Here is a 27,149-nt window from a genome sequence, read left to right as displayed (position 1 = left end):
ATCACAGTAAAGTTCAAAGTGCAGGTGGCTTCCCAACTGTCACCAGGAGCCTTTCCCTCCCCTCACAGTCACATGGCTGCAACTCACAGGCTGGGGTAACAGATAGGGGAGACAGAAGCTTCAGGGACTTATATACCAGTGGGTCATAGCATCACCTTGGGGGTGTTCTTTGCTCCTCTAGCTCCTGTTTCTAGGTCAGTAGATCAGGGATGGGGTCTGAGATTTTGCATATCTAACCATTACCCAGGTAATGAGGCTGCTGTCCTCACTTCCAGAACTGCTAAAATAGTGTGATCATAATACAGGATAATATGTAGGTTTACTGCCCTCTAGTGTTCCTGTGCAGTATCACAAGAACAGTATACAGCCCCTTCAAAGACAAAGGAGTCTCCTGTTCCCCTGTGGGGGAAGGAGTTGAGATGAATGAATGCTCACAAGACAGCAAAAGAAATATAATCTAGCAATTTGACTTCATGGGAGACACGATTTTCCCTTTAGCAAAACTGAATCTCTGGATTAGTGAGAAAAAAAGTTAGTCTCTTCCCCTCATAGACCAAGTATTTAATCTTAATATATTTCCAACAGTCTCTGAAATGCCCTTAAAAGACTCTAATTTTGTAATTCTTTAGTACATAAAATAAATAAAAGCAGTTTATTCTCCAGGGCAGAGCTAAGGACTTAAACATTTTTTACCTTTGCCATCAAGCTTGATGTCCAGCATGTAGGAGGTATGGAGTAATTGTTAAACAAATATTAAGTACTAATCAATACTGTTCACAATATTATTTTAAAGTAGAGCTCATTTAAACCAATAAGAGCACTCACTATTTGAAATCCTGCTTTCAAGAGCAATTAGATATGCCTTGGGGAACAAAACATGAGACAATTTCCACTAGATATGCCATTGCATAGCCTTCTAACTGAAAAATCCAATAAAAACCCAGTATCTTAGAGTTATACGTAAAGTTATGGCAACCATGTTCTGATGGCTGGCCCAGGAGGTACAAGCCTTCCTAAAGGATCTTCCAAGTGAACCATTGTTTGGTCCCCTCTAGTGGTATGTTTTAGCCTCAGACTTGGAATCCAGGGATTTAGCTTTCCTCAAAATAACACCCTGCTTTCTACATTTCAAGGTGTCACACATATGTCTTATTAGTCCAGTATTTTAAGATGGTTGACGCATTTGTTTTCCTTTCATACCAAAGACATTCAAGGAATGCTTTGTGAGCCATAATTTGTTCTTTGCATGCTTGTTATTGAACCAGGGTGGAGAGATACCTTGATGGCAAGCACTTACTGTTGATACGTAGTTTGATATTCCTAGTTATGTTGTATGACATGCCTTGGTGGGCAAACATCATGACACAGCTATAATAGCCTGCGTCCTCCACAGATACGTTGTGTATGAGTAAGCGAGTAGTTCCCCTCACGCTCAGAAACTTCCCGTTGTCTGGATCCAAAAGGACAGAATCCTTAGGGAAAATGTTTTTCAAAGTTACACTGTATACTAATTTTTATCTCAAAAGCTATGAATAGTATCAATATTATCAATCAATGTTGAATTTGCAACCCAAGAATTGCCCTGTTATTTCTTTGCAAATGTTACCCTTTGGACATAATTTTAACTCTGTTTTTAGGAGAGAGAACCTGTTAACATATAAAACAAAGTTGCTGGATTTGTTTAACCACAATGCTTAAAGCACATTTGCTTAAGCACAATGGGGGAACAAAAGAAACTCTTCTTTGACAATGTAGACTTTTAAAAATACAAATATAATAATGGCCTAATAGCTGCCTATAGACTTCAGGAAACCCCCCCAGGGAAGGGTACTATTATATAGTTATGGTGACTTGGAAAACAATGTTCAAAAGTGATAATGTTGCTGTAATTGCTTTAAAAATCATTTAAATTTAAGGAGTTGATAGAGATATAGACAAAGTTCTAGAAAAAACTAAATGTGAGAAACGAGTTCACATTTTTCATATGGACAAAAGATATTGTGGGTTCTGCAGAATTCCAACACTTAGGAGCAAGGTCTCCAATAACATAGAAAAAGCTGAATGGGATTTTAAAGACATCCTAATGAGAACAAATTGTTCTCAGGAACAGTTCTTTCAAAGCCATGATGCTCAAAAGCTTGCAACGGTCAAATGTAGCCTGAATCATTTCAGATTCTTACTCTGAATAGAAATATAGACATAACTGGAAGAGTTTGTTCACCATGTGGCTCATAAAATATTACTTTTCAATATATTTAAAATGAGAAATGTAAATGTTCCTATCACAAGTGGTCAAATATGAAAAAAGCCAAAGATGGCTTAGCGCCACAGTTCTGCCAAGGCCCTCAGCCACCAGGGCTGCCCTGCTTGGCAGTGCTGTGTGGAGCCTCCTGGGGTAGAATTTTGGCTTCACCAACTAGCTGCTGTGCGACCTTGGGCAAGTTCCTTACATTTGTGTATTTCTGTTTCCTAATCTGTAAAATACAGATATTAACAGTGTCTGCTTCACTGGGTTACATATTAGCAAGTTTAGGACAGAACTGTGTACAGTACAAGCTCAGTAATGATTAGCTTTCTTAGTTAGGAAACAAATATTACAAAGTATATCATTGTGATATCCTGTCCACCCATATGTATCGAGCTCCATTTTATATGACAAGCCCTGTACTGTGTGCTCCACACATAGTACTTCCAAGTAGTGTTTCAAATAATTTCAGGCAGTAGGAATGACTAATTGCCACTTTGCAGAGGAAGCACGTTCAAAGGATGAAATAACTTGGCCAATGCTACACAATTGCTGAATGAAAAAAAAGGGGGTTGTAATCTCACACTGGTCAACTTCAGAACCTGTGCTCTTTTCTCCACAGGTACAACCTCTTACTTGTCCTATGTATACTCTTCCTAAACCAAAAAAGAATTAATTGCTTAATTGGACTGGCTACTTCATAGAAGCTGGCCACTTTCTTCTACTTCAAAAAAATCATTTAAAAGTTTTCAGTATTCATTGATATCTTATGAAGTAATAAGACCAGTCAGCTAGTTAAACCTATTCTTTTTTTCTGAAAAGGCACATTTTGAAAATTATGAAAAAATTATAGATAATGTTGATTGAGACTATACTAGAAAATTAGGTTTATATAGATTGAGTACAGATTAAAGAATAATACATATATTTCTTAAGTAAAAGAAAGTTCTTCACTTCTTCCTTTACACTACAGAAATACCTTCAATGTTTTTGCTGATTAGCAAAGTAGTACAACTAGAAAAAAATATATAACACTGACTTATAAAAACTAGAAAGTGAATCCTTTATCTTCAAAACATCTATTATTATTTCAGTGTATATTCCTCCAGATTTTTAAATATATTAAACCATATTTTTATATAACTAGGAAATACAACATATAACCTTTAAAGCCTTTTAATTATAACAATATTGTATTTTTCTTCTATGTTAATATATATAAAATAATTTCATCTTTCTAAATACTATAGCTATGTGATATTTCATTGTTCTTATGAGAGAAAATTAGTTTAATTCCTAACACTGAACATTTTTTTTAAATTATCACTGAGGATATGCTTATTGATTTTAGAGAGAGGAAAGGAGATAGAGAAACATCTACAGTTGCCTCCTGTATATACCCCAACTAGTGATTGAATCCAAAACCTTTTGGTGTAAGGGGAGGATGCTCCAATCAACTGAGTCACCACTAAGAGCAAACATTTTCTTGTTTCTAGCATCTTATTATAAACAATGATTCAGTAACTATGTTAGTAAATAATGTTATATATACTTGTCTCATTATTTCCATGTATGTTTTTTAAATGGACCTAATTCCTGATTAAAGGGTTAATTTCTATCAATGACTAAACAAATAACTGTACTTTCTAATATCAGTCTATTCTATATCAAGTTCTGTGAAGGGCCAGACAGTAAGTATTTTAAGCCTACAATCCACTTTAGGCTGTTGCAATGTGAAAGCATGAAAACAAATGAGTGTTGCCATGTCCTAGTAAAACTTTATTTATGAACACTGAAATCTGAGCTTTATATCATTTCACATGTCATATAGTAGTATTCTTCTTCTAATTATTTTTAACCATTTAAAAAAGTTAAAACTAGCCTTTGCTTGCAAAACAGGTGGTGGCTCAATTTGGCCCTGGGCTATGGTTTGCCCCTACCTGGTCTACCTACGTGATCTGATGATAATATTTATTCAACCAGGCAATTGAAGAAATTGTGTTTCTATTTACTCCTTTAACCCAAAAGTGATATGTGTATAAAGTTGTTAAATAAGCCAACAATTGTTTTCTAAATTTTAACAGACAAATAGAGTAAAAGTTATCTACTTCAGCTGTTATTTACTCTGGATTCATTTCATATTCTCATCTCACTATTGTTAGGATCCTTATCCAACCCACATAAGGATTAAAAGAACATATTTATCATGGCTCTTTTTTAACTAACTAGTTTAAAAAAACAAAAATATAAAAGCAAATGTTATTTTCAGAATGGACATTTTATATCATTCCTATGGGCAGTAAAATACATTTTATTAACTGCCAATTTTTAAAAATGTACCTTGTACCATTGAATCTTCATGTCAGTTTTGTTGTGGGTGAATTCACTCAATTCAGGACAAACTAATGACCCAGAGGTTGAGAAGGTTAGAATTTGTGGATATGAGATGACAGGCAGGGAAACTTCTGTCTTCCCAAAAACCCTGAGCTCAATGGACATTTCATCACAGTAAGAAGTGTTTCTAATTTGAAAGAGAAAAGAAAAGCAATAAATGGCAAAGCAAATAAAAGTAAAACTAAATAAAATTAAAAACAATTTCCTACTCTCATTAAATTCTGCATTCTGCATTTTCTTAATTAGTACTGCAGCAATTCTGTCCATGATCCTTTTGAATGCTTAGGAGACAAAAGAAAGCACCACATCATAAATGTTATACAGAATGGTGTTATATCCTGTGTGTTTCCCAAAGGACCCTTTACAAGCCTGATTTCAACACCATCTGGGGCACTGAGAAATCCCCAAGGCCTAAACCCTTCCAGTTTCTGGGGCTCTTTGAGTAAATGCACCAACTTCTTGGTCCAGGGAACCATATATAAATGAAGAAATTGTTTTGTAAAAGCTACTGTCTCCATAGAAATAAAATTCCCTTTACTTCTTTGGGGAATCATTTAGCAACTGAAGTTTAATTTCAGAAAATTGATGAGAATTTTGTATAAAATCTATAAAAGATTTTTGCAATACTGCTTGGGGAAAATTAACTTGATAAATTTGTTTAGATTTTAGCTTTGGGGTGTTGGGCTACCTATAATTTCAAAATCATATTTCTATCAAGACACTAGAAGTGGGTAAACAGTATAAGTAATGGAGGGAAGGACAAAGGAGATTAATTAAAACTAATTTTAAGTAGAAAACCATAAAATATATTATCTCACTAAGTTTCTAGCTATCTAAGAAGCATAGAACATCAACAGAGACAATGAGAAAGTATGCTGAGGGATGGGGAGACTAGCACTGCAAAAAGGAAAATAATCAATGCCCAAAGAAGAAACAAAATTTGGAACTTCTGGTCAAGGTGGAGGCATAAGTAGATACACTTGGCCTCCTCATACAATCAAAAGAAGGATAACAACAAATTTTTTTTAAAAAACACACAACTGCCAGAAAATTGAACTGTATGGAAGTCCAACAATCAAGGAGTTAAAGAAACATTCATCCAGACCAGTAGGAGGGGTGGAGACAAGCAGTGGGGCAGAGAGGACCAGAAGCCAGGCAGCTGCTGGCAGACCAGGTGATTAAGGCAGCAGTTGGTGGAGCAGATGGTCCCACATTCACTTTCAGATAAAAACCAGGAGCAACAACTGGGGAGTGAGTAATCCCAGCCCAAGACAAACTGTGCAACCCAGGGTTCCAGTGCTGGGGAAAATATAGCCTCATAACCTCTGGCTGTGAAAACCTGTGAGGGTTATGATGGTGGAAGAAACTGCCAGTCTCTCAGGAGAGTCTGTTGGAGGTGGCCAAAGAGTCCTAGAATGTACACAAGCCCATACACCCAGGAATTAGCACCAGGACAACACCTGGAAGGGTGCCATTCACTTGAAGGAAGCGGAGGAAGTGACTGAAAATGGAACGAGAGCAGAGCAAGCAACATTGTTCCCTCTCTGACCCCTCCACCAGATCCAGCACCACAAGCAATGAAGTGTGTTGCCCTGCTCTGGCAAATACCCAAGGCTTTGCCCCTTACAATGTAACAGGTGTGCCAAGACAAAGAAATATTGTCCAAGTGAAAGAACAGATCAAAACTCAAATAAAAGAACTAAGCAATGAGGAGATAGCAACCTATCAAATGCAGACTTCAAAACACTAGTAATCAGAATGCTCACAGAAATGATTGAGTATTGTCACAAAATAAAGGAAGAAGTGAAAGCTATACAAAGTGAAATAAAGGAAAATCCACAGGAAACCAACAGTGAAGGGAAGGAAACCATGCCTTGAATCAACCATTTGGAACAAACAGAAGAAATACACATTCAACCAGAAAAGAATAAAGAAGAATTCCAAAAATGAGGAGTTGCTTAGGAACCTCTGGGACAACTTTAAACATACCAACATCTGAATCAAAGGGGTGCCAGAAGGAGAAGAGGAAGAGCAACAAATTGAAAACTTATTTGAAAGTATAATGAGAAAAAACTTCCCCAATCTGAAGAAATAAATAGATATACAAGTCCAGGAAGATCAGAGAGTCCCAAACAAGTTGGACCCAAAAAGAAACACATCAAGACACATCATAATTAAAATGCCAAAGGTTAAGATAAAGAGAGAATCTTAAAAGCAGCAATAGAAAAGAAGAGAGTTACCTTACCTACAAAGGAGTTCCCATCAGACTGTCAGCTGATTTCTCAAAAGAAACCTTGCAGGCGAGAAGGGGCTGGAAAGGAGTATTCCAAGTCATGAAAGGCAAGGACCTACATCCAAGATTGCTCTATCCAGCAAAGCTATCATTTAGAATTGAAGGGCAGATAAAGTGCTTTCCAGATAAAGTCAAGTTAAAGGAGTTCATCATCAAACGAAGCCTTTATTATATGAAATGTTAAAGGGACTTATCTAAGAAAAAGAAGAAAATCAAAACTATGAACAGTAAAATGACAACAAACACAACTATCAACAACTGAACCTAACAAAACACAGAAACAAAAAGAAAAAGTAAGCAAACAATTAGAACAGGAACAGAATCATAGAAATGGAGATCACGTGGAGGGTTATCAGCAGGGAGGAGAAAGGTGAAGAAGGGAGAAAAGGTACAGGGAATAAGAAGTATAATTGGTAGGTACAAAATAGACAGGGGGAAGTTAAGAATAGTATAGGAAATGGAGAAGCCAAAGAATTTATATGTACAACCCATGGACATGAACTAAGGGGGTGTTGCTGGAGGGAATAGTGGTACCCTATTGTCCATGGGGAAGAGGGTAACAAAGGGGAGAAAAAAGTGGGATAACTGTAATAGCATCATCAATAAAATATACTTAAAATATTTGAAAAATATCATTTGAAAGAAATATGTGATAAAATCTTACTATCTGAAAGTTAAAAGAATTCAAATATATAAGCCAATATTATATTGCACTCATATCTGTTTTATAAATAGAAAAAAGAGATGAACAGACATTTTATGCACAAAGAAATATAAAAAGTTAACTGCCACCTTGAAAAATGCAAGTTGGGAAAATATGAATGAAGACAAATCTATAGAACAATGTACATCTGTGAGTAATCCACCCAGCAGCTCTTCCAGGTGAGCAGACAGGTGAGGAGCCAGTTCTGTGCTGGTGCTCTACATACTTTATTTCATTTATTCTCCAACACTATGAGTTAGGAATTATTACCATATCGTTTTTAGATGAAGAATAATAGGTATACATAAATTAAGTAATTTTCTCAGGCTTTATAGCTACTAAGATGTCAAACCAAGGTTAGAAACCCAGGATGGCCCTGAGAAAACCCTTAAATTAGGACAGTATCTCCAGAAACCAAGCTTACTAGACAGAAACAAAGAGACTAGACTCATTGAAAGTTATTCACATTATTGATCTGATAATTCCCCTTGAGGAAGATACTCCATGAAAATAACCCAATAGAGAGAGAGGTTGAGGAGTAATTTGATCTCCACTCATATTCCTCATGTAGTTTTGTATACCCTCAGCAAAAAGGTGACAGTCATGTATATTGTTCACTACATATATCCAGTTCTCCCAATCCTGAACACACAATGGGATTACATGTCCTAGCCCCACTGTGGGAGGGTGCAGTTATAAGACTTCAGTCACTGAGTCATATGTGTATCACTTCTACACCAAAGTTTTATTAGCCAGGAGAGATTCAGAACAAGTTTTCTCTGGGTACCATGACCAACGTTTGAGATTACAACCTCTCCTTCAGTCTGGGTCCCTGAGTGTTGGCCAAACAATCCAGAGCTTGTTTCATGTGTGATAAATAAGCTTTTGTTGTTAAAAGCCACTGAGATTTGAGGCCTGTTTTACTCAGCTGCAGCATCTTCCCCACCCTGATTCAAAGAAGGGCCACATGGGTTCTAGATCACAAGATTATAAAAATAACAGGGACAGGGTAATTCATGCCCTCTGCCTAGAAGAGAGTTTTAGATATCAGCTAGGTAAACTCTCTGCACGCTCAGGAAGTTTGGCCCAGATTCAGGAATATTTCTACTGGCCCTCAATTCCACATCTCTGTTCTTCTAGAAGAACATAAAATAAGGATATTAGGTACAATTTTTTAGTGAAGTATAGAAATAGTCTTTAAGACAAACATGATATAGCCCATGCCTTTGTGGATTTTGCATATTGTCACTTCAGTAATCAATAAATATTGCCTTTGAGGAAAGAAAAGACATTTCTATTTATCTATTGACCACCTGCTTTGATGGTCCCATTACTAGATGCCTCACATGCTATGATTTCACAGAACGCTCACAACAAACCTCTACAGCAAAAGTGTGGTAGTCAGAAGATGAAACTAAGGTCCATAATTGTCAGTTATCAGACCAAAGTACTACCAGATAGAAAATGAGAGGGGTCAGATTCACATCCATGTCAAACCTGACTCCAAATTTTATTCTTTTTCTAATACACTTTTAAGTTTTCCTAGTAGTGTTCCTTCAGGGAAAAAATAGGATTTTTTCGGACTAGAAAGGAAAGAAACACTATACATTTTAGCTACTGTAAAATCACACACCCATATTTCCCAAATGTAGAGGTAAGACATTGCTTGCCTGCTTTCATTGATAGAATGTGACACACACACACCCCATGTAAGAATCTGGGACTGGTGATATTGTGTGAAATTCTCACATTCACCAGTAATAACTTTGTGCTAAGAATGTCACTTTCTTTGGTTCTGTTCCTAAATGTCAGTGTGCGTGGGTATGGCTTCTCCTTAAATCAAATAGGTTTATGAAATCTGGAGAGACTCTAAAGTTGCCTGGTGGGGGGGGTGGTTTCAACCTTCAGGAGGGTTACAGGCTACAGCTGGAGAGTGAAGGCCAGGAGTCCCATTTCTTAATCAGGCCAACAGTTGGCCCTAATCTTTTCAGAAGAAATAAGCCAGTAAATTTTCAAGATTTCCAACATTAAACCTATAACTTTCTCTTTCACAGAGCAGCAAGCTAGACCAAAGCCATCCAATGGTAAATGGACAGTCTTTCAACTAAAGGTGCTAGGAAAGCTAAATATCCACATGCAAAGGATGAAGTTGGGCCATTCATTACCTTATACCATATACAAAATTTAATTCAAAATGGGTCAAAGACTTAGAAGAGCTAAAACTATAAAAATTCTTAGGGGAAAATCTTTATGACATTATACACGGCAGTTATTTCTTGAATGTGCCATCAAAAGCACAGGCATCCAAGTAAAAAATAGATAAATTGAACTTCATCAAAATTAAAAACTTCTGTGTGTTAAAGAACATTATCAGCAGAGTAAAAAAGCAACCCATGGAATGGTAGAAAATATTTGCAAATCATATATATGGTAAGAGAGTAAAATCCAGAATATATAAAAAATTACTATAACTCAAAAACAAATAAACAACTCAATTAAAAAGAGCAAAGCTTGAGCAGACATTTCTCCAAAGAAGATACACAAATTGCCAATAAAGCACATGGAAAGACATAATGCTCAACATAACTAATCAATAGGAAAATGTAAGTCAAAATCACAATGATATAACTCTTCATATCCATTAGGACAGCTATTATAACTACCACAACCTACCCCAGAAAAAAAAACACAGAAGATAATAAGTGTTGGTGAGGATGTGGAGACATTGTAAACTTGTACACTGCTAGAGGAATGTAAAACAGTGCAGCCACTGGGGAAAACAGTATGTTTGTTCCTCAAAAAATTAACACAGAATTACCATATAACCCACCCAATTCTACAGATACCTGTACACCCACATTCATTATAGCATTATTCACAACAGCCAAAAGGCAGAAGAAATATAAGTGTCAATGGACAGATAAATAGATCATCAAAATGTGGTCCATACATATAATGAAATATTACTGTCTTAAAAAGGAATGAAATTCTGATACATTGTACAATATGAATAAACCTTGAAAACATTATGCTAGGTGAAATAAGCCAATTATCAAAAGACAACTACTGTATGGTTCCACTCATATGAGGTGCTGAAAGTAGTCAAATTCATAGAGGCAGAAAGTAGAATGGTGGGTGCCAGGGGCTGAGGGAGGAGAAAATGAGAAGTTGTTATTGTTTAAGCAGAACAGATTTTCAGTTTGGGAATATGAAAAGTGTTCAGGAGCCACATTGTGGTTGTGGTAACACAACAATATGAATGAACACAACTGAATTGTACCTTTTAAAGGATTAAAATAGTAAATTCTATGTTATGCATACATTAACACAATTTTTAAAAAAGCAGTAAGACAAAGAAGGAGAGGGACTAGACTTGTGTCAGAAGCTGTGGGTTCCTATCTCAGCTCCACATCTGCAACCTGGGAGAACTTCATAAGTGAGTTTGGTTCTATCACACATGGAATAAGCAGTTGGATTAACTTATTCCTAACATCTCATCCAAGTCTGAAATTCTATTCCATGTTCTATATCTATTCCTTGTGTTCATGTGGGTTCAGCAGTGAACAAAATAGGCCAGGTTCCTGTCCTCCTGGAGTTTACATTCCGATGGAGTAGACAAACATTAACTACATACACACATATGTGTGTGTCAGATGAAGAAAAATGATGATAGGCTAAGGAGAGAGTGTGACAGAAGTCCTGTTTTAGATAAAGTGGCTAAAGATATGACAAGTGAGCAAAGACTTAAATGATGGGAGAGAGGAGCCATGAGGACAGCTGGGAAAAGGCTCTTGCACAGGAGGAATTGCAAGAACAGTGAAGAGGACATAAGATGGATTCTCACCTGTGCACTGAATTTTAAAATGAAGGTCATCACTGAAGAACTGTACAAGAGTACATTCTTTAAGAGCTCCCACACCCACCCTCATTCCAGAGGGGCTTACCTGATGGTACAGATATAGGTGCCAGAGTCCCCCTGCATGGCTGGCAAAATCCAGAGAGCACCATCCTGGACCCAAATTCGTGTCTCTTCTTTCCCTGAGACCACCCTCATAGAATCATTTTTACGCCACATCAGGTTGACGTGGGGACTGGCTGAGGCCCCCAGCCAATACCGCACCTGGGGGCACCTCAGGACCACTGGTTCCCCTTCCACCTTGAAGTCGGTTTTAAAATGCTTGCCACGGAATTGGCAGTTTTCTGAAATCACTGAAGAACAGAGAGACTACAGTCAGGCTTTGTGTCCTAAACCTCCCTTTGATGGGCACATCCAAAGAAGCAGCATTCCCTTAACAAAGTGGTCCATATCCTGGGTACCCCCATTAACTCCTTTTGTTAGAAAAGTTTCAAAACTTCTAAATAGAAACTTTGGGCTGCCATCAATTCCAATCTACATTCTGTGGGAAAAGTTAAATCAGGTTCACATGATGCTGAAAAGTAATAATTAAAACATCTGGCCATATTTTTTACTTTCTGACTCATTATTAAAGTAGATCTTATCTGACTTCAGACTTTTTTCTAAAGAGCTTAGTCCTGACAGGATGAGTGATTAAAATCCAAAGTCATCTTTTACAAAGGGCAAAACACAACTTGTTTGGTTCACTCCTTTGGCAGGAATGGCAGATGCCCAGGGGAGCATGGAAGATGGGCTAGGGGAAGCAGTTGTCATTTACCAAGGCAAGGCACCTTACTTTTTTTCATTCTTTGATTTTTTTATTTGCATTTCATTTCTTTATTTTTGTATTATATTTACTGAGGCAACACTGGTTAACAACATTATATAAACTTCAGGTGTACAACATTTTAATTTGATATCTGTATACTCGATTACATGCTCACTACCCGAAGTCTAGTTTTCCACTACCATATATTTGACCCACTTTTACCCATCTTGCCATCCCCTATATCCCTTCCCTTCTCATAATCACACCTTGTTTTTTTTAATAACAACAAAATCTCCCTACATAAAACACCTGCTTTCCCCAGAGAAGCTGCAGGCAAGCACTTTCCAGCTGAGTCACTTCTTACCCATGTGTTCCGCAGGCGGAATGGTGAAGGCAGAAACACCCATTATCAACAGGTACAAGAACATTGTTTCCAACAGCTTCCAGAGAGCACAGAAAGTGGAGACCTTAGGTCCAGCACTCAGTAGCCTAGAGAAGAACACAGAGGGGTCACCAGGAGGCACAAACATCCAAAGAGAGAACCCCTTGAAGATGTTGCCAGGGGTGGATTCTGGAAGCTTCACTTAATAATAGAAACCTTTTTGCCTAGATTTGTAAACAAGAAAACTCACAATTTGGGGATTTGCTCCCCTACAGCTATAGTCACTGAACACATCTAACATCAAATCCACAGAGCACTTAAAAACAGCCTTGGCCTGGAGGTTCCATACACTAAGTGTCTGTCTCTCCTGAAGTGTACCTTAGTACTCCCTGCCCCTCAGCCTGAGACCCTCTCCTCAGCTAAGGCCACTGCTTGGGTCCTCTTCTGTTTCAGGTCTCTCTGCTCAAATGTTACTTTCTAATCTTCCTGTAGAAAATGGAACCACTCTTCTACCCCAATACTCCACATTTTCCTTTCCTGCTCTATTGCTCTCTGTGGTATTTATGATCAACCGTGACTCCTCTCTCTAGAAGGTAAGCTCTATGTGCAGAGGAATCCTACTTCATTTTAGTCATCATCCTACTTTTTGAATGACTGAATGAGTGAATGAATCACTACAAGTCAAAAGGTTCTCATTCTACTTGTCAGAGAAGTCTTCCTATAGTCTTTATACATTAATCCTTATGGATGAAGTCTTATTTTACATACAATTCTGACAAATACTTGGGGAGTCTATATACTGCTAACTCTCTGCTATAGGGCATCACAGGGAAAAAGCAACATGAGGTCCAAAAGTGAATAATGTACACAAGTCTATGAAGCATCCCTCCTCTGCATGAATGTCCCCAAGATGTTCAGATGCCTCTGTTTCTCCCTGTAGGCCCTCCCACACTATTTTGCAATTGCCTGTTGTATCAGATAACCATTGCCACAACAATACTGCTAACAAACAACCCCAAAACTGATTAGCTTAAATCAACAGTCATTTATTCTTGCTCTCAGGTCTATGGGTCAGATGGAAGTTGGCTGCACTCATTTTCGCTGGATTAGGCTTGGCTCCAAGCTTCAGATGGCATCCAAGTCAGCTTCATGTGTCTCTCGTCCTCCTTGAATCAGTGTTTTTCTGGGAGATAGTATTCTCATGTGATGGGAAAATGCAATTAATGTGAGCAAAAACACTCACAGTCTTGCTAAGAACTAGCTTGCTCTTGTCTGCCTACATTCCACTAATCAAAACAAGTCACAGGGCCAAACATGCTATCAGTGGGATGGAGAAATGCCCCCACCTCTAGTGGGAGGAACTGAAAAGTTACTCCAAGAGGGAAAAGAAATAGGAGAAGTCATGCCATCTGCCATACCTGTTTCTCATCTGGCACCCATGGGTGGGGACAGCCATGAGGACAGAGCCCTGGTGTTATTTACAGCCTCCATGGCCTACACAAAGCCCCATCCCAGAAAGTACCAGGGAGTACTTTCTGACTGAGAGTCTACTAGAAAGTTGGGAATGATGAGTAAGTCCAGAAAAAAAAAAATCCCTACCACCACCCCTCCCCCATTTCCTTGAAGAAATTTGACTTGTTCTCTGTTCCTGGAACAGATTATCATTCTGAATGTCTCACAGTAAACCCAAATAGTTCTTAATTGGCCAGGACAGGGCTATTAAACTGAAGAAATGATCCTTGCACTCTAGGAACCCTCCCTCATCAGTCAGGACCATCAGAAGCACAGTCTCAGAGTTGTAGTCTAAACCCCCATTTTAGAGACTCAGAGTCAGAGGTGGGCAGTGAGATTTTCCCCTTAGCTGGATATCTGCTCCAGGACTACCTCCCCTAAGCTCTTCCTACTCCTACATAGTCCTATCCTTCACATGTTTCTGATACACAAATGTTTCTGTAACTTTACCTGTAACACTACCCTCCAGTTCATAAGGACACTTAGAAAAAGGTCATATCAGTAGTAACCAAGTTGCTTTGTCCCCAGTTATATTGGTCTCAGCCAGACTCACTAGTTCTCTGGTAAGGATATGAAAGAAGTGGGAGTTACATACACCAGGTATAACTAATACTGCATATCCAAGTAAATAAAGAAGTCAAAGATTCTGATGCAGGGAATAGTGTAACAGTGACAGCTATTGTGCTAAACTCTGAGTATTTGTTCTTCTATTTTACCCCCATTATGTGAATATTATGCCCATTTTACAGGTGATATAACAGAAGAGATTAAAGAGCTTAAGTATCTTGGCCAATATCTTATAGCTAGTAAGCAGAGGGTGAAGTTTAAACCCAGGATTGGTGATTCCACAGCCCTTGCTCTTCAAAAATATCATTTCTGTGACAGATACTGCTAGTTTCTTCCTCCAATATCTGTCCTCCCTGTTTCCCCAATAATAGAGCTACCAGGGTCTTAACTAAATAAATCACTATCCTACACAAAGACTGTATTTCCAACCCTCCCTTGCAACTAGGAGTGGCAACATGACAAAATTTGGGTCAGTGAAATGCAAGTGGAAATGTAATATCCTCCTGGGAAGTCTACTTAAAAGTCTCCACCAGTCTTCCTTCCTGCTGGCTCCATATGAATATGACGGCTGGGTTACAGTCACCACCTTGGGCCACACGAAAGGACCATGGCTTTATGGAGCTGCCTGCCCCCATCCCAGATAGCCTTCTTTTACATGTTCAGGTTTTCTGTCATGCACAGCCGTACCTAACCCCAGTATGTTAACTTTGCAGAGTTTATGAAAAGGACCCTGGGGTAAAAAGCCCTGCCAGGTACTATCAGGTGTTATGTTCCAGCTGGTCCTGTTTCTGATGTTGAACATCAGAACTGATAACTTCAGTCATCAGTCTGATTACTGCCCTTGAAAAGTACCTTTAACTCAAAGGCAAAAGGAGCTGTTCAGCCTCCTCTTGGATGAAAGCAGCCTCCCTTCCCCAAGAATCAGGTACAGGCTTAGACTTGGATTATGTGAGGGTTTATGACCATGTTTTAAATTATTTTTACACCAGAAAGTCAGGCAGCACTCTTTCAGGGGCAGTTACTAGCTGAAGCTTCACAGAGCTGCAGAGCTGGAAGAACCTTAGAGATATCTAGTGCCATCACTTTCTTTCCCAAGTGATGCAAATAAGTTGGGCGTTAACCCTCTTCTCAAAATCACACGTCTAGTCAGGGTTAGAAGTAGAGATGTTTCAACAAGGACCCTATTTCGATAAAATAAATGCAAGACCCTCAATTTAGGGTCCTCTAAATTGAGGAGGACCCTAATATTGCCCTCCTCAAGTAATAGTCATGCCCCATCCCCCGGCCCCCACCCAGGACCCCCACTGCCAGGAAGATTGATTTCTCTCTATGGACTTTGGCAAAATAGCTGCTTTACTATGAACTTTCCAGGAAGTGGCTTCAGACTTGAAACCACAAACACATCATAGCAATTGTTTTCATTAATCAAAACCTCTGAGAAAGGCTGGAACCCAAATTGCCATAGTGTGGGAAACAGTTAAGTTTTTGGCAGACCCAGAGGAAAAAAAAAATTGTTTGCAGATGTTTGTAGCAAAACATTATTCTCCTGCCTTACTTTCTTTAAATGTGTCTTTAAATTACAGAAAATTCTACATTTCTGCTTGAATCTGAGTAGACATTCTACTGGAAGAAAAAATGTTAAGGGCAGCACATACCAAATATTTGAGTTACAATTCTATCCTTATTTTGGGGGAGGGGGGCAAATAACCATGTTTTGCCATCCCCAATGTAAGAAAACAAAGAACTAGAACTAAAAACCAACAGAGCCAGGCATTTAAACAATGACATAAATGTGTGAAGAGTTGAAGGAAGGAGAAAGAATATAGAAAGGTGGAAAGGACTGATGACACTGCACTGAATCACAGAGGTGGAAATTCACCCAGAAAATTAAACTTTTCTTTATTTCTATCTTCACCTTCCTTTTGAAAGCTTTCAGGCAACTGAGTCTAAAAACTCTGAGTCAGACCATACGGTCATCCAAAAACAAGATAACAGATCCTGAATATTTATGAAGTCAAATAGCTATCAAGACTTATGCATATTACTTAGTCACCTCCAGTTTGTATAATCAATCCCTAAAAACCCAAAAATGTTGTTTCAGGCATATGGTATAAACCTTCAGAAACACATGAGGAAAATAAATATTTTACATAAAAATTAAGCTTGGAAAAATTCTGTAAATGCTAAAGTAAAACAAAATAAACAGTATTTTGAACTAAGTCTCTGGAATACACAGAATGGTAGGAGTTTGGTGATATGGAAGGAGCTATAGAGAAATATATGACCAGGTGAAAGGCAGCTTTTGCTGAAAACTGTCCTTGCTCAAAGCAGAACCCTTAATAAGTTCTCCATAAACTAATTTTGTTCTTTAGAAAAGACAAGCTAGTTCCTCCACCCACCAACCCCCAGAATTAAGGGAGTTCAGATCAGCACAGTGGGACTGTTTCTGGTTTGTATGGCTGTGTCAGAATGACAGCATCTCGATGTCCTTGGCTCTGGAGGTGCCTCAGAAGACAAATGGCTTACTGGAAGCCATGGCACAGAAAGACCCATCTTTGTCAGAGTGGGCTGAATTTCAAGGAGAAAAATTGAACAGGTTAAGACTTGCCTCCACCAATGGCTACACACACTCTCTTTTATTTTACTTTCTGCCAACAAGTATCTTATCCCCCTAAAACCATACCTGTCAAAAGTTTTGAACTTGACCAACTTCTTCCCTAAAAATCATTCATTGACTGAGAGTTTCAGGAAAACAACTCATTTTCCCACTCATTTAAATCCTCTGTTCATATACTTCATTCCCAATAAGGCTGACTCATTCAGAGCCCTCAGCAGGCCGGGCCATCAACTGACGACACCTCCTTACTTTCCTCGTTTTTACAGGCCCACTCACAGGCAAACCCTGGACAAGATCACTCCACTAGCCCAGAACAGTTGCCCTCCTTATCAAAGTGAATGAAATGGAAGCTCTACCCATTAGGTCCCCAACACCCACAATACAAATTCACCAAGCTTCAAATTTTCCCAGCTTGACAATTGTGTAAGAGGGATCACTGCTATGAATAACTCTAAAGGTCAGAACTCATGTGTTTGGTAGAGCAAATCATCCCTATTATAAACATGAAGCAATGGAAATACAGATACATTAAATAACTTGGGTAAGTAACTTACCCAAGGCCACAGAGCTAATGGAATGACAAAGTCTGATGTAAGTCTGAGCCTATACAATCATCTGAATTGATATTCTTTCTCTTCTCTGTAGAACCATCAGAACCTGGAGTTGGTTGGGGCTCCAGAAACCATTGAGCTTAGCAGCTCAGCCAAACAGCCTTCTCAAACCCAACATTCTCTGTAGCTGGACAAGCTACCCTTCTTACAATGGACACTTCCAACTTCAAAAGAGGACTCATGATCAGAAACTTCTCTGTTATTTCTAAATACAAATTTTTTCCCCTAAATTCTACTCATTGGATAGATTCCACCCTTGGGGCAGCTCAGAAGAAATCTAGATCTTCCAGTAGTCCTGAGACTCAGGGAGTCTATACAGGGGAGCACTGTGGAAAGTACATGAACTGTAGAGTCTGACAGAGGAGGGCAGGGAAACTCCTGTCTGCCTTTTTTGCCAGTTGGAGGGTTTGGTGCCAGCAGAAAGATTCTGTTGCCTCTGTGAGGCTCAGTCTGCTAATCTGTGAAACAGCTGTAGCCTGACCTACATCACAGGGGGGGTTAGATGGCATGTGGTATATAAAGAGGTCAACACAGATTTGGCAAAGAGAATGCCCTCAACAAGTGGTTGCTCTCAACAGTGTTATTACAGAAGCAATCCCCCAAAACTCAGGGAGGTAAGTAAGTTGCTCAAGAACACACAGCTACCAAAGCTCAGTGAGAATTCAGAGCTTCCACTGTCTGTATTCTAACTCCTGCTAATAGTCCCTCACACAGCCCAAGAACTGTCTGGTATCATACTCATTAACTTAGCTAACACCAGCTACTATACTGTAAAGGTGTACAATTTTATCTAATGGAACCAATAAGCCTACGTGCACATCCATATTATAGAAGGATGTTTGACATGTAAACACACAGTCATAAACACATATACATCCAAAGCCTACCACAGAATTCTGATGCTTTCATTCAGGCTGATATCATTGTGGAAGTCTTTAAGTACACAGGAGATTGAAGCTGGATCCCACCTTCAGTCTGTTAATCAGCTATGTGTTCTTGGGCAAGCCACTTACACAATCTAGGTCACAGTTTCTAAATCACTAAAATGCAAGGGTTGGGATGCTAAGAGCTATTACACCTCCAAGGTGTAAAACCCTAGGATTCTAAGTCAATCTGAATTTGAACTCAGTCTTCAGTCTTGGGCACAGCTTCCATTTCTAAAGCACTGAATCAGGGGGCTTAATCAGATAACCACCAGATTGGGTCCACTCATTTGCTTAAGTCCCTAAAAGAGCAAATGACAGAGCCAGGACTCAAGTCTCCTGAGTTGTCCTGAGTATTGGAGTTCCAGCTTATAGGGGTACTCACTGGGTAGTGTTGACTAGTAACTGACACTCTGTGCTGACAAGGCACAGGAGGTGTTATGAGCAGATGCACATCCTTTAAACCAAATGATGCTTTCAGTCTCTTATAATCTGAGTGTGGCAAACACTTCAAATATTTGAATCATCCATCATCCAGAAAACTTGCCCATTTAAACTATACGACAGGCCAAAGAAACAAGGACAAAAAGAATTTAAGCAGTTGAAAAATAGCCAGTAGGATTCTGGCACAGAGGCATGTGTATTTTACTCTAGGAGAAGGTGGAAGCCCTCTTTCAGAACCTCTTTCTCTCTATTTGTGTGAGCATGGCTATAGTTTCTCAGAGTAGCTCACTGTATTTTCTAAAGATGCCACAGCAACATCTCTCATTCCACAATGCTTCTATTATATGACTGTGCCACCCCATCATCAAAAGTTGGAATCCAGGTCACCTCCCTTGAATGTGGGCCAGCTTGTGACTCAACTCTAACAACAGAGTGATCTGGGTGAACTCAGAAGATAAGTCAGAAAAAGCCATATAGCTTCCACCTGGTTTCCTTGGGACCTTTGCTCTGAGGGAAACCAGCCACCATGTAGAATCTCCTGAGACCACATTGCGAGGGATACCACATGTAGAGGATCAGGTTGACAGTTCCACCTATGTACAGACTCACAGGAATCCCCTCACGGGTGCCAGCTATTTAAAGCCATCTTAGACTCTCCAGCTGAGAACCACTGTTTGAACTCAATTGAACCTCATGAAGCAGCAGAATCACCTAGCTGAATTCTCAAATTCATGACCTATAGAATATGAATTAGAATAAAATATTTGTTTTAAGCTACTAACTTGTGGGGCAGTTGTTATGCAGCAATAAGTGACCAAAAATTCTTAATCAAAAGCAGATTTGAGGTAGCAAATTAGAAACAGGGAGAGGGCTGGTGTAAGAAAACACACAGAAACATGTGGCAACTGATTGACCAATAACAGGGGAGACAAAAAACTATTAAGACAGATGCAAGAACCAAAGAGCACAACAATCAGAGGCCTTAAGAGCAGACACAAACAGTTTCCTCCACTTCACTGTGCTCTACTCAGGATATCAGGATATCAGAGCACAAAACACTCGATGTTCCATAATGAGTCCCCTGAATCATGAAGAACAGCTTAACTTTTGTTCAAAACCCTCTTTTCCTAGGATGAAACAGTGTATAACATATGCAATAAGGAGAATATTATAATTGTCTTCCAATATATTACCCTTCTTACTATCTTTGATGCTTCTACCACTCTGACCCCAAGAAAGTGCAAGAGCAAGGGCTTCCTCACAAAGTAGGGAAGGAAGTGGATATGATATAGGGGAATTTTCTTCCTGGTAGGAAGGGGAAGTAGTAGAAAGGCTCTGGGTCTCCAGGTGAAAGGCGAGAAGCCACAAGAGGAAACAAAAAGAATCTACTCCCTTTTCTGGGTTCAAAAACTGTGCCAACAGAGAAAAGGTAGAAGAGAGGAGGAAGCTAAAAGCAGAGGTACTTTTGCTTTGCTTTCACACTGGGTCTCTCAGGGAATTCTACTGTAGTAAAATAAGAAGCTATTGCCAAATGGGGACATTAGGGAAGGATAAAAATAATGGCATGGCGTGTTTAGGTAGAGAGATCTAATGTTAGTTCCCTGCTAGTATCAGCTCTTCACCAATGGAGAAAACATCCAGATGTTTCTCTGTGCTTCGAATGGAGAATGGGAAGTAAACTGAGATCTGGGCTGATATAGGGCCACCATGATGAAGGGCAAGGTAACCTAGAGTGGAGACTGCAGGATACTCAGTCCATGAGGAGCACTGTGGCCAAATGTGGAAATATGTGCTTACTAGTTGGTGAATAACCAGTTACTTAAGCCCTGAGCTCTGCCCACTCTGGTACCCCAACTTCCCTGGTGCTCCCTGAAGATCCTCATGGTCCAGCAATAGTACTGTAGCAACTATTCTGACTAGTTGGTGTTTGTGTCCTGCTGGTGGGTGAATATTTTGAGTATCACTTGCACAGGTGGCCAGCCTAAGCTGGGGGAGAAATGATGACATGGCCAGGATGCAGAGGACCTGTGGAGCCAATGAGAAGTACAGTGGGACCACATCAGCCATAGCATTGGCTCTCACTCAGTTGAAATACCACACCATAAGTTTTTCCAGACATGGAACTCAAAAGTAGTTTCAACAGGACACCCATGACAGCCAGGCCAGGGATTTCTCCCTGGAAGCCAGCAAAGACTCATAGGCCAACAGGTGTGGACTAGCCACCATCCCTATCATGCCTTGGAAACACAGCTTCTCCTATGCTTGGATGCTTTTCTAGCTAGAAGGTGGCAAGGTGAGAAATTCTGAAAGACAGAGAATCTACCTTCAAGAGATTGAACAATTCCAAGAGAGGCAGATTTGAGCCCACCAAGATGGGGATAACATGTAGCGATATGTTTAATTCCTTTTTCCTGATGAAAAAGAGTCTCAGGAAATAGACAAATGGGACTCTTATTAGAAGAGCTAATAAAGATACATTTTCATGGCATTGATTTGCAATGAGTATATGTTTTGACCATGCTACATACATTTTACAAATATTTCTGTCCAAAATTGTTACATCATCAAAATAGATGGCATTTTCTTTTTATGCTAGATCATCTTCACTCTTTGGAAGATGTGCCCGCCTGGAATGATTTGACCTCTAAGAGTCACAGAAGGCAGCAGCTTTCCTCAGCCCTGTGTCCAGCATGGCTAGGAGAGCAAACAGAGTCAAACATACACAAAACATCAAAACCCCAGTTGGTTTTTATCTGTACTACATGGATAAATCTCTTTCTGCAAGAAAATCTCTTTCTGCACCAATTAGCCTGATGATGGCCCAGACTTACAGGTTTTTCAGAGGCCCAAAAAGTCCCACCAAGAAAACATTTACTCTACCTTGGGGCTGGGATCAGTGATGCATTCACTCACTTGTCCCTCGTGGCTTCTCTCCACTTTCTGATGCTAGCCAGTTTGTTCCCTGGTGGTAAGAACAGCTCCCTGACACTGAGCCAGCTGAAATCCTGGTGCTTACCCCACCACTCCAACTGACCTACTGGATAACACTATGTGGTAGAGAGAACCGTGTGCACCAATATCTTTCTATTTTGAGATATACAAAAGAGTTCATTTCTTGACTCCCTTAAAGTTAAGCATGGCCACATGACTCGTGATAGGCATGAAAAGTAAGTGGGAAAGATGTGGGCCATTTCCAGGCCTTCCCATTTCTCTTCTGGTGCCCTACCCCCTACCCTCTCTTCTGTCACCATGAACCCTGAGCCCTTGTTTGCCAATAGCAATCACATAGAATGGTCAGGCCATCCTGATAGGAGGCTGAGGTCTACTATCTATGGATCCACTTCCTCACTCCTAAATATCTGTTTCTTCTTCTGTTAAACAGAAGAAACACCTATTTCCCACCACAGAACTAGTATCAAAACAATCAGAATCAAATGGATGATCTCTGTAAGCTGTCCTTTTAAATATCCTCAAAAGGCTATGATGAGCCATCACAATCAGACACAGCTGGCCAATGATGATATATAGCACGAGCAAAATAAACTTGTGTTGTATTAAGTTACTGAGATGTTTGAGGTTATCATTGCAGTATAACTGGGACTGGCATGCATCAAAGAGAAGAGCTGGGATATCATGTTCATTTTCTATTGCTATGTAGCAAGTTGCCACAAAGTCAGTGATTTAAAAGAACCATTTTTTTTTGCTCACACTGCTGTAGGTCAGGTGTCTGGTCTCAGCTTGGTTGGACTTTCTGCTCAAGGACTCACAGACTTATATCAAAGCTCATGGTCCTGTTCCAAGTGCAAGTGTGTTGGTAGAATTAAGTTTTGTCATTCTACAACTGAGGTCTCTACTTTCTTGCTGGCTGCCAGTGAAGACCATTCTCAGCAGCTAGAGGCCACCCACCATTCCCTGCCCCATGGCCCTCTACACAACATGACAGTTTGTTTTCTCTAGGTCAACAGAAGACTCCAGATACTATTTCACATTTCTCTGACCTCTCAGTTCTGATGTCTAGACCTTCCTTTAAAAAGCCCACAGATTGTTTCAGACACACCCAGGATGATCTTCCTTTGGATTAACTTCAAGTCAACCAATTGAGGACTTAAATTACATCTGCAAAATTCCTTCACCTTTGCCCTATAAGGGAAATGAATCATGGGAATGACATTCCGTCATATTCATATATCCCATCCCCATTCAAGGGGACAGGGCTTAGACAAAGCCATGAGTCAGTGAGGGTCACCTTAGAATTCTGCCTGCCTCAGACATTTAAGAAAAGGTTCTTAATATTAGCACTAGGTGAATATTAGCACTAGGAAATTTAGGATCCATTCAAAACTTTGCATTAACTTCTTTCTTGCTCCCAAACAAAAAAACCTCACCACAAATATTCTGAAACTTTGCTACTTGAAGTGTGGTTCACAGCCCAGCAGCAAGGACATGACTTGGGAGAAATGCAAAGTCTCAGGTTCCACCTCAGACCAGAGAGTCAGAATTATCTGCATAGTAACAAGACTCCCAGGGGATCTGAGATGCACTGATTATTAGTATTGGATAATTCTTAAAAAAGTAGGTGCATGAAGTGAGAGCCAATGTTCAATCCTTGTGCTCTGCTCACCCCAGCCCTCTCAGAATGGCTTTTGAAATTTTGCTGTCAGAACCTCAAAAGCTGATGATGATGACAATTATGATGATATTGATAGTTAACAATTACCAAACATCCATCAAGAAGTAGGAAAAATTTGAAAATGTATTATTGTTTTAATTTTTCAAATATATATGAATTACATACTATTGTTTTCATTTTAGAGATTAAGACATTGAGGATTACAAAAGTTAACTAACTCCTCTGAGGAAACATATAGAAGTGGTGAGGCCAGGATTTGATACTCATTCCTTCAATTTAGGGTTACAAAGTCATATTGTCACAAGTTGTCAAAGCTAACAAACTGGGACTCACAGACCAATTCAACTTATAGATATGCATCATTCAGCCAAAGTGTTGGTGTTATTTTTCATTGCCTGTCTTTTCTGAGGAACAAGCACAGTCCAGCTGTCCACAAGCCCTGTCACTGACAGCCTCACAGATTTGACTTACTGCATGGATCCTGAATACACTCAGATTTGCAATCCCCAGTTAAGTACAAGTACTCTTAAATTTCCTCTTGACATTTCATGAAAAATTTGGGTGGTATGAATACTCTCTAGAGATTCTTAAAAATAACAAAGAACTCTGCTCTCTAATCCATCCTTTTCTTCTGATGAATGAAACTAGCATCCAAAAACATCAAGTTATGAACTTCTGGATTACCCAGCTGTTTGTTGTCAAACAATTGGACTTTGAAGGTTGGAGTAGGAGTAGAGATGTTGAAGGGAAGGCCTGCTGTCAGGGCATGAAAGAAGCTCCCAGGCCAACTGGGAACAAATGGGCAGAGACCTCCTTCTTACTTTTTGGGATAATCAAAGAGGCTAAAAAATGAAAAATACAATTAAAATGGATAAGACTGCGATGAGATTTGAAGGAAGGGGCACTCTTTTATACCATACTGGGAAGTGAAATCACACAATCTGTGTTGGTGGAAAGGAATACACTGTTCTCTTTGGAAGGTAGAGTTCAGAGACATAGAGCAGAAAGAGGGTGCGCTTGGCGGCAGTGGGATGGACTGCATGGCATCACAGACATGAGCTGCTGTGATGCACTGGGAAGTTCAAGCCCTGCAACTGCCTCAGCTTACAGAAGAGAAAACTCAGAGATGATTGGTAGAGCTGAGGCCTGGAGGTAGGAGGCTCCTGATGGAGCTGGGGTTCCAAGAAGATGAAAAGCTTCCAAAGGGGCACGGGATTCAAGAGGGAGAATGTCTAATAATGAGAGCAGGCACTTAGGCAGCACCCACCTTGTGCCAGGCACAATTCTAAGTGCTTTTTTTGATTCAGATTCATGTACTCTTCCCACCACCCTGGTGGTCCTCCTCCTCATTAAGATCACAGTGAATGGATGGAGAAACTGAAGCACTGAGAAGGTAAAAATAAATTCTGTAATTTGTTTCATTATAATAGAGATACAAACATATTTTTTAAAGAATCATGCCCAGTTTATTATTATTTCATGAGAATATTCAAAGTAAACATACCTCTTCCTGGCTGTTGATTACTGGTAAGCTGCTGGCCCCTGGGTGAACGACATGTACTGAAATGGCACTCCATAGTCATTAAAGTACAGAATATTTTAAAGACAGTTACATTATGAACACATCCATGACCTCATACAGCTAGTAAGAGGCAAAGTCAAAACTTGAACCCAGACCCTTTAGCCCCAGGGCTCACACTTTTCCACCAGACTACTTGTGGCTCTTCTGAGACAAGCATGAGTGCTGGTACCCAGCTGGCCTCCAGAACCAGTGTTAGAAAACCAGTGTTAGAAAATTATACTTACTTTGAAAAAGAAAACATGCCCCACTAGAAAATCCCATGATCCTCCTAAAGGAGAAAATCTCTGAGTTCAGTGTAAGTTTCACAGGCACAGCTTCCCATGCGGCGGGGACCTGTACACAGCAATTTGTTTCCTCTCATGGTATCCCACAGCACTTTGCCTGTCATTTTGACTCATCAAATGTCCTCAGAAACCATCTGATCTAGTCCCTTTGGTGACAGAGAATCTGAAGACCTAAAAAGCCAAGGTTGTCTTCACATGGGTGAAGGTCACAGAAATGAGGATGGTCACCCAGAGGAGATACATGAGGTCCAGAGACATCAGGAGAACTGCCTGAGTCTCCATCCAAGAATGGAGCTCTGGAATCCTTACTCACAGGTCTGTCTCCCCTCACCCTCCCTTCCTCTCTCAGAAGCCTCTTACCTGCAGCTCTGCATTTTTCACCTTGTTGCTTCCTGCCTGGGGAAGGCTGGCAGGCTTGACTTTTACCTCAGTGGAAGCTCAATGTTCAGGGTAGGGATATATATTCTCATCCTCCAGGGATTTCCTAATCAGGCTGTGTCACTCTCTCTGACTGGGTAACTGTGGACACACCTTTTCCCTCTTGACAGGGGAGTACCCCAGGCTATTGAGCTGGATGCAAGATCACTCAGATGGGGAAGTGACTGAGGAAACTGCGTAAGTTTCCCTGTTTTTTTTTTCTTTTGGTTTGTGATGCTAAGACTTATGTACTTCCAGCTGAGAGGTGGTTTTAAAGTGGTGTGTACTTTGACCAACTGAGGCCCTATTAGAGAGGAAAGGACTTTTAGTCTTTAATCAGTGGGATGGGATTTAAGGAAGATTAAGCTTTGAATACCCCCAAAATGAAGTTGGTTGAGCAAGGGGTAAAAGTTACACTGTATCTATGTTTATTCTTTTTCCAAGGACAGAGGGAATATTTGTGTTTGTTCCATATTACATCATGGTAAGATTAAAGAGCGAGCTATAGATTTAGGGTGAGGCCAAGTAAGTTTCAAAGGTATAAATTCACTCCAGCAGGAAAATCTCACCAGATATCATCATCCCAGGATAAAGAGCATGAAAATAATTGAGCTTTCTCTACACTCTCTATGGTCACAGACATCAAGCATCCCAGTCCTAGCTGACTTATCTTGGTTGGGATTCTATTCACTAAATAGCACAAGGGAAGCCCACAGCTTAATATAACCAAAGAGAGGAAGTGAAATCATGCAATCTGAATTTGGCCATGCTGTAATATAACTGCTAGTCTTGTGATCCATAAAGAGGAATTAATATAACCTCATGTCTTGTTATGGGAAAACTCCATCACAGAGCCACAAGAATTGCTTGACAAGGGCTTT

General features: G+C 39.8%; 1 protein-coding gene across 4 annotated transcripts in view; it reads right to left on the bottom strand.

Annotated features, from left to right (window-relative positions):
• The window catches only part of IL1R2 (interleukin 1 receptor type 2), a 32,866-nt gene extending 6,484 nt beyond the window's left edge, over window positions 1-26,382 (bottom strand). Inside the window, exons 1-7 of one of the 4 annotated variants that reach the window (XM_045828154.1) lie at window positions 26,212-26,382; window positions 25,490-25,527; window positions 25,253-25,370; window positions 12,664-12,788; window positions 11,580-11,844; window positions 4,586-4,766; window positions 1,298-1,472 (exon numbers count right to left, since the gene is read on the bottom strand). In XM_045828154.1, the coding sequence (XP_045684110.1) occupies window positions 1,298-1,472; window positions 4,586-4,766; window positions 11,580-11,844; window positions 12,664-12,788; window positions 25,253-25,370; window positions 25,490-25,527; window positions 26,212-26,225 (916 nt within the window). In that variant the 5' untranslated portion in view covers window positions 26,226-26,382. The remainder of the gene's footprint in view (window positions 1-1,297; window positions 1,473-4,585; window positions 4,767-11,579; window positions 11,845-12,663; window positions 12,789-25,252; window positions 25,371-25,489; window positions 25,528-26,211) is intronic. The other 3 variants (XM_045828151.1, XM_045828153.1, XM_045828152.1) reach the window with 3 other exon arrangements.
• Between the last annotated feature and the right edge of the window lie 767 nt (window positions 26,383-27,149).

Source organism: Phyllostomus hastatus, unplaced genomic scaffold, assembly GCF_019186645.2.
Source record: "Phyllostomus hastatus isolate PE091 unplaced genomic scaffold, TTU_PhHast_1.1 phas_scaffold_78, whole genome shotgun sequence".
In the NCBI taxonomy this organism is placed as follows: Eukaryota; Metazoa; Chordata; class Mammalia; order Chiroptera; family Phyllostomidae; genus Phyllostomus; species Phyllostomus hastatus.
The sequence above is the reverse complement of the archived record's forward strand: the minus strand, read 5'-3'. Positions and strand labels throughout refer to the sequence as shown.